General features: G+C 38.7%; 1 protein-coding gene across 2 annotated transcripts; it reads right to left on the bottom strand.

Moving 5' to 3' along the window:
- Positions 1-225: 225 nt before the first annotated feature.
- On the bottom strand, positions 226-2748 carry LOC132181262 (probable L-type lectin-domain containing receptor kinase VII.2). Of its 2 annotated transcripts, XM_059594395.1 has the most exons (2): positions 1793-2748; positions 226-1696 (listed from the first exon to the last, which is right to left on the bottom strand). In XM_059594395.1, the coding sequence occupies exons 1-2, from the start codon at positions 2635-2637 to the stop codon at positions 607-609; spliced, it is 1935 nt and encodes a 644-aa protein (XP_059450378.1). In that variant the 5' UTR covers positions 2638-2748; the 3' UTR covers positions 226-606. The 2 variants fall into 2 exon arrangements, with proteins under 2 accessions (XP_059450378.1, XP_059450377.1); XM_059594394.1 differs by having other exon boundaries at positions 226-2748.
- Positions 2749-8903: the final 6155 nt, after the last annotated feature.

Consider the following 8903-nt stretch of genomic DNA (forward strand, 5'->3'; position numbering starts at 1 on the left):
GTGTAGGGTTAGAATTTGTCAAATTTGTCAGTCTCTTAATTGTCAAATTAAATGCCAATATCCATATATAAAAATAATTTCTGTCAACTTCTACAGCAAGTTTGATTTTGGTGCAAACAATCTGTCCAAATCTGATTTGGAAGATTTTTTTTCATGGTCAAAAACAGTGGCAGAGACAAGCAAGTCGGCAAGTGAATGTTGCCTTAAAAAAAAATTAGGAGTTCATTTGACAATTTGAATGCAAAAAATATACATAATTGGACGGCTTCTTCTAGAAGCAGAAAAAAAATCTTCACCCATAAATACAAGTTGTTTTGGCAAGAAGCTTAACGCACCATGCCTAAACTGGCCGGATAATACTAATCAAGCTTCCAAGAGCAAATAGAAGTCCACATAAAACAACATATTCCTTGATAGTTTCACAAAAATTGTAGAATTTGCAATCACTTCGAATTGCTACTAATTTGGACAGGTAAATTGATAAAACCCATACAAGACCCCTATTTAGGCAGGTGTGTCTCGTATAGATTCTCTCATATTATCTACTCAAATTATTAGCAATTAAGGTAGGGTAATTGCCGTGAATCCTTTGCGATTACCATGTTTTCATCTGCCTGTAAGGATGGCATTTGAATCAGACCAAGAAATTTCGTCAAACGTAGGATGCCTGCCACCAATGTTCTGGTTAAAACTGGACCACATTGCAGTTGTTCTAATTCTGTCAAGCAAATTCCCCTCTGCTGCTTCCCCTTCAGGCACATTGCCCTCGTTTGCTCCATCCAACACCCTCAAAACCTGTCTTATTGTAGGCCTCTCGCGAGGGTCAGGATATGCACACAACAAACCCAAATGAAGCACCCTCTCAACTTCCTCAATGCTATAACCACCCATGTTCTTCAACCGCTCATCTGCAGCACTATGCAATTCTCCTGTCTCCATTAGCCTCCATACCCTATCAACCAAGCCTGGGTTCCCTTCTTCAGTAGGCCTTTTCCCACACGCCACCTCTAGAACCAATATCCCAAAACCAAACACATCGGTTTGTGTCGATGATAGACCAGTGCGAACCACTTCCGGTGCCATGTACCCGACGGTCCCGACCACTGTTGTCGTGTCAGCTGGCTGCCCGTTATAGTGCATCTGAGCTAGCCCAAAATCGCCTAATCTAGCATTCATATCCTTATCAAGCAGCACATTGCTTGCCTTAATGTCTCTATGCAAGACTTTAGCTTCCCAACCCTCATGCAAATAGGTAATGCCGCAAGCCACATCTTTCAAAACCTTCATCCTTTCCTGCCAACTCAACATCATTCTCTCAGGACATTCAAAAATCCTCTTGTCCAAACTTCCATTTTCCATATAATCGTAGACCAAAATCAAGCTGTTTTTCTCATTCTTTGACCAACCTCTCAATCCTACCAAGTTCCTGTGCTTCAATCTCCCTAGGCTTGAAACTTCTGCTAAAAACTCACTCATCCCATTTTCACTCTCGCAAGGGATTCTCTTCACTGCAACTTCTACTCCTCCCTGCAAAAACCCTCTATAGACCTTCCCATTCCCTCCAAACCCGATGACATTTTCTTCAGAAAAGCCTTTTGTGGCCGCAGAAATCTCTTGGTAATTAATTCGATGAGGCCAATACTCCAATTCCCAATCTTCAATTCCTTCCTCTTCCATCCCTTTCCTTCTCTTTCTCCTATACAAAATCACAAATACTAAAACCCCACAAACAAGTACAAAAAAACTAGCAACACTAACCCCCACAATAAACCCTTTTGATCGGAAAACAGACCCTTTTGGAGGCACAAATGAAGGCAAATTTCTCGTTAACAAAGCATCCCCAATAGAAAAATTTGAATTGCTAAAGCTCCATGCCAATATCTTATGACTCTCAACCAATTGCCCTGTTGCTGCGCCAAACCCTGCATACATGTCATCCAAAAGAACAGTAGAGAGATTAACAAACTCACTTATCAAAGGCCTCCGAGGCCTTTCCATGCCTGCCAGAGCCATAGTAACATTTATACTTGACTGAAAAAAGTCAATCCACACTTGATAGTTCTCCCCATTGTTAAGCTTCAGCTCCTCAAACTTGTCATCATCTTCCCCCCTCCAAAACCCTGCTGTATATGAAGCCAAAGAGGTAAGCGAATTCACAAAAACACCGACATGATTGTCATTGATATCATTGAATTCTTGATTCTTAAACACATCGAACTCGATACCAAACACATGGTTGTCGGGACTGCCATCATTGGTCAAGTTGAAAAGACCCAGATGCTGAGATGAGCTTGTGCCGTTTATGCCTGTAGAGGGTGTGAACAGAAATGCAAAGCCATGGCCAGGGAGAAAGTTCTTGACTTTTGCAATGGAGAAGATGAAGGAGGTTGAGAAGGGGATGGGAGTGGAGCCGGAGTTGGTGGGTTTTGTGGGGATTTTGGAAGGGTACAAGGCACGGCCTATGGAGAAGGGGGTCTCATTAGTGATGCTGAGGATCGAGGAGTTGATGGAGGCATTGCCGAAGAGGAGAAGGTTGGTGGAGTTGAAGTTAGTGTTGAAGATGAACTCAGTCGCTGAAGTTGAGCTCAGGATTGCAAGTATTAAGGTGAGGAGGAGAGGCAGAGTTGGAGAAGACATGAGACAGAGAGAGAGGAGAGAGAGATGGAGGAAGAAGAAGAAGAAGAAGAATAAATTAAGCAAGAATAATGAGCAAGGGAGAGATAAAGCTATGGCTGTGCAGAAGATTTTTCAAAAAGAAAGATATCGTCAAGAGACAGTGTCAACAGCCGCGTGCTAAAGAAACAATCCTAAGAGAATGTTGGGAGATTAAAGACGCAATCCTACGCTAATATAAAGCCTAAATTCAACCAACAAGTTTTTGTTCAACAGTTTAATTATTGAAAGTGCATTTGTGAGTATTGTATCTCACATTGAGAAAATATATAAGAAAATAGTACTTAATATATTTAAGTGAACTTTAACCCATTAACTTAGACTTTTAGGCTCAATATTAATGTACTTTTAATAAAAATTCCATAACCACTTTAATCTCCCAACAAATAGTATCATAGCCATAATTACTTTCTTAGGACGAGTGTCTGGATGTGTCGGGTTGGGTCAATGTGAAGAAACTTACAAGTAAACAAGTGAGGATGAGATTATTGTGAATGCACTTGTGAGTATTGTGTCCCCACATGGAGAAAATATATAAGAAAATTGTGCTTAATATACCTAAGTGGACCTTAGCCCATTATCTTAAACTTTTGGGCTAAAATTGTGTTCAATTATGCATATTAATATATTCTTAATAAAAATTTCGTAACCGCTTTAATTTTTCAACAAAGAAAAAAAGAACAGAGTACACAAATGAAGAAGCATCAGTCATGTACGTTTGTACCTTGTGCTGTAACTACAACTTTTTTTTTTTTTTTTTAATATTTTTTTTAAGTAAATATTACTTTTTAAGGTGCGTTTTAGTTTGTAATTTTAAAAAGTGATATTTGAAAAATAATTTTTAAAAACGTAATTAAACGTTTAACAAAATTACAGTTTGATATTTAAAATTTTAATTTATCATTTAAAACTTTGAGTTTTAAAAAAGACATAATTACTTTCAATTTGAAAACGTAATTTTTTTACGTTTTTCAAAACATAATTTTTTAAAAATATAATTTTAAAAGATTTTTTTTTTTAACAATTTAATTTAAAATCACACTCCCTATCTATAGAATCGAATGGAAACGCACCCTTAGCATCAATGGAATCACCCTTTAACTTTCAACCAGGTACATTGAGATTCAATTTTGTTTGCATTTGACCATAAAACTATGTAGTGCAGCAAGCAGCCGACAAGCGAAGTACACCAAGTTTGGCCACATGCACGCAAATAGTCCATGTATTGTTATTATTATTATTTTTTTTGAAATTAATAGTCAATGTACTTGATTGCACTTTCAAATTATTATTATAATTATTATTATTATTTTAGAAGATATCACAGCTTTCATCAAAAATCAAGACAAACATATCTGTTACGTGTTGGCTATTACAATATTATGAATCCAAATATGATAATTTTTCATTCAAACATTCTATAAATATCATTAAATTGTCCCTTTTGTTAAACGATGAGGTGTCATGGTTTCTTATCTTTCATTTAGTGCCTCACATGCTAAGTAGGAGTGTACAAGTGAAACAATTATTAGCCGTTAAAAATCACTAACCGATTTATAATATATATTAAATAATTAAATATATATAGAAAAAAAATTAAGTGGGGTTTCTACTTTAAAAATCATTACCAGATGCTGCAAATATGATATATTCTCGTGAAGGAGTCAAAGTACGAAAGTTTGAGGAGTTTTACCATAAAGATGTGACATTCATTGATCCCATCCTGCAAGCATTAACGTATATAAATTCTTAAGGTAATCATTACTTCCCATTCTATCCATCTGAGTAAAAGCAATTCTTATGGTACTCTGTAGCGGCTGAGCCATTAGCATCCCAGCAATTCTTCAAAATTACAGTGTTTGGGTCAAAACTGAAAAGATTAGTGATGATGAGTACATCCCTATACTTAATTTAATTTAATTTGTCGATTAATATTTTATTAATTGGGTCATGAATCTTGTAATAAAAATTATTAAGTATTTTATGAATTTTTAGAACTTAGCAATCACTATAAGAATCAATTTTTTTTGCAACGGACCATTAGTAATGTGTATATGGTGTTAACACGTTACTAAAGTGTAGTAACGTGTGGATAGTAACGTGTTTGACAGGTGGTGAAATTGGACGTAGCTACTGGAACTTTAGTAACGTGCCAGACTCTGACACGTTAAAACGCATAGTAACGTGGCAACACGTTACCATTTTGTAACATGTTGCCACGTTACTCTTTTGTAACGTGTTGCCACGTTACCAAAAGGTAACGTGGCATATTGTACCACGTTACCAAATTTGACAGGGGAAATTTTTTTTTTTTTTTTTTGAATTTTTTCCGCTCGTTACCTAATATACAAAATCCAATATTTGACAATCCAAAATCCAATATTCGATCAATCCAACATCAAATATAGCCACAATCCAACATCAAATATATAGCCACAATCCACAATCCAACATCAAATATATATAGCCACAATCCAACATCAAATATATAGCCACAATCCAACATCAAATATAGTCGATCTACCACAATCCAACTACCATAATTAATCCAACACTAACCAAACACTACAACTAAGGTTATACACAAATACAAAATCCAAAAGCCTAACTGCAAATGTGCAACGTTATACAAATATACATGTAAGGTTATACTCCGACCATAGCCGAGTGAACATCATGACCATTATCTCCCGACATCTCCGCACTAACTGCAAATAATAAAACAAGCAATCAATTAATTAGTTAATTGACATTTGTGATATAATATTATCAACTCCTTATAGGTAAGCAATGTCCAAGTAAGTGAGAAAACAATTGGATAATTATCACATACACAATATCGACATACATATTTGCACGACCTATGCATATATTTGCACGACATACATAAACACATATACATTTATTTAATGAGGCGTCTTCAACAAATATGGTACGACTAACTATGCAAATATAGTAGATTATTTTGAGTTATATATATATATATATATATATATATATATACTTACGGGGTGCCTAAACGACGGGTATAATGTTGAGACAAACGAGACTTCTGTCCAACAGGCGTCTTGTGTTGGATTTCATTGTGATCATCGTCCTCAGCTTCTACTCTTACGTCATCTACACATGCATATTACGTTGCAATTGTGTTAGATACGAACAAAGTTTATTTACCAAACAAAATTACTAGCCCTTAAAATGATATTCATCTCGTAAGATAATCGTGTTACTCAAATAGAAATAAAAAAAATATATTGTTACCTGATCGACTATCAACTGAGGATCTCGCAATCACTCGGGCTGGGGACTCTGCATCTTGCAGATTCCTGATCGTCGTCACCTCCGGCTCCGACCCCACACGTCTCGACCCCTTAAAGCTACGAATCCGCTCCTCATGCGCCGCCATCTGAGCAGCCATCTGCTGAGTCACCCGCTCGGTCACCGCCGCAGTAATCTCCTCACTCTACTGCGCTAGCCTCGCATCCATTTGCTCTCTGTGCTTCTCCCTCTCGGCTTCAATGGCTCTTTTGAATTCTTCATGCGAGACCATTGGACCACCACGGTTCTGCGACCGTGTTTGGGATGGTGTATAATATGAGTGGATCGTGCCGCGCGCAAGCAAAATATTCTTACTTACCCCTCGGACACGACCTGCATACTCAGGCTTATTGTCGTGCGCCTGAGCATAAGCATCATCCGATGTCCACCTTATCGTCCCATGTGGCCCTTCTACCTGTTCCGCAGGGTCATTCTCCAATAACTCTTCCATTCGAGCCTGTACACGATCATTGTTATATATATAATTTTGAAGACTCAATAAGTTAATTAATACATAAATAAACATTCATAACAAGGTGTCTGGTACCCAATATCATGTTCGACAGTGCGAAAAAACTTGCCATTGACCACATATTTGTTATATTGGACTGCTGAAACCATCGGCCCTCTACAATGCATTACTAGTTTGTCACCCATATCCTTCCTGCGTCGATCGTCTGAACAATCGACCTACGAGTCATATACAACGACGAAGTGTAATTAGTGCAATGAGGAAACATTATGAAATTCAGTAGGTGTGTATGACATTAGTCTTACGTAGTCACGGTACCAATCGCAGAATTGGTCAAAATGTTGAGTTTCCAACTGATCGTCCGTCATTCGCCCCCCATTTGTGGTTTGTATTATAGAATCCTTGTGTATCCTATATTTTGAAATGAAATCAATTAAACTTAATTCACAACGAACGTTGTTGCGGGATATGAGCATACATATCTTTATTACACAATACTCACGTCCGCAATTGGAGGAAGTCATCTGAGTTAAATAGAATGTAACGGTGAATCTGTGTCAACGTGAGTCGATCGAGGACGACTCGGGTTCCAGCCCCTTTAGGCCCATCCAGGTTTCGTTGCGGCCTATTGTGAAATGTCGGTACGTTCTCTAAATACATCGAACAGAACGTCACCAACTCGGTTGCTATGTAGCCCTCCGCAATGCAGCCCTCAGGAGCCGCTTTATTGCGAACACTAGATTTGAACACCCCGAGGCTCCTACATATCAAAACTAGTTAATTATTACATCTAATAGTTGTTTTTAAATAAATAAATGTCAAAGAAATTTTAGTTTTAATCTTTTAGGGGAAATGTTACCTCTCTGCCGGATACATCCACCTATACTGTACTGGTCCACCGAGTCGGCATTCACGAACAAGATGCACCACAACATGAACCATGCTGGTGAAAAAACTGGGGGGAAATATCTGTTCCATCTTACACAGAGTGATATAGATGCCAGACTCAAGTCGGGCCATATCCTCTTGGGTCAACGCCGTTGAACATATGCCCCTGAAGAATGCAGACATCTCAACCAGTGGTCTAACCACGTTACCGGGCAGTGATCCACGCAATGCAATCGGAAGAAGTTGTTGCATCAATACGTGATTGTCATGACTCTTCAAACCTGTTATCGTCCGGTCCTTAAGTTTTACAAATCTAGAAGTATTCGAGGTATATCCGTCTGGCACCCTTACATTTCGAAGCACTTTTAGGAAACTAGTTTTATCCTCTTTCGACATCGTGTAGCTTGCATGAGGCATATAGATTCTCCCATCATCATCTGTGAAAGGATGAAGTGCTGATCTCGAACCCATTTGTTGCAAGTCTTTACAAGCTTGAAGGTTGTCCTTCGTTTTCCCCTTAATGTCGAGTATTGTGCCGATTATATTGTCCATCACATTTTTCTCTATGTGCATGACATCAAGGTTGTGCCGCAATAAATTATCCTTCCAATACGGCAAACGGAAAAAAAAATGCTTTTCTTCTTCCACAATATATTATTAGTCCTCTTCCTCTTTGCATGTGAATTTTCAATGTTAACTGACTTACCGGCGCTCTCATCTCCAAATACCATATCTTCTAACTGTTTTAGGATTTCATCTCCATCTGGCACATCGGGGGCACATTCTAATTCTTGGTTACCGTTAAATGTATTTTTATTCCGCCTCCACGGATGATCCATGGGCAAGTATCGCCTATGCCCCATAAAGCAAAACTTTTTTCCGTGTTTTAACCGTCTAGACCTTATTGCATGCATACAGCAAGGGCATGCCTTTCTACCTCTTGTAGACCACCCAGACAAGTCCGCGTATGCCGGAAAGTCATTAATTGTCCACATCAGCTGTGCTCGGAGCATGAAATGTTCGTACCCCCACACTCCATAGTTCCTGCAATTCCTCAATTAACGGTTGCATGTAGACATCTATATCCATTCCAGGTGAACTTGGGCCTGGAATAATCAGAAATAATATGAAAGACGTTTGTTTCATGCACATCCAAGGAGGCAGGTTGTACGGTACAAGCATTACAGGCCAAATACTGTGGGATGTGCTCATGTTCCCAAAAGGATTAAATCCATCCGAGGCTAGGCCAAGTCTTAAGTTCCTACTGTCCGTTGCAAACTCCGGATGTAAATTGTCGAATGACTTCCATGCTTCGCCATCGGCTGAATGCCTCAATACGCCGTCCTTAGTGCGGCCTTCTGTATGCCACCTCATATGGGATGCAGTATGCTCTGACATAAAAAGCCTCTGTAGTCGTGGTATGATGGGAAACCACTGCAAAACCTTGACCGGACGTCTCTTACTCGACGTTAAGGGGTGGCCATCCTCGTCCAAATGAATTTCGTCATTCCACTTAGATTTACCACATTTGACACATGAATCTAAGTCCTTA

This window comes from Corylus avellana, chromosome ca5 (assembly GCF_901000735.1).
Source record: "Corylus avellana chromosome ca5, CavTom2PMs-1.0".
In the NCBI taxonomy this organism is placed as follows: Eukaryota; Viridiplantae; Streptophyta; class Magnoliopsida; order Fagales; family Betulaceae; genus Corylus; species Corylus avellana.

What these genes read in the sequence shown, in the direction of transcription:
- LOC132181262 (XM_059594394.1), bottom strand. Translation starts at nt 2,637, where the DNA reads ATGTCTTCTCCAACTCTGCCTCTCCTCCTCACCTTAATACTTGCAATC.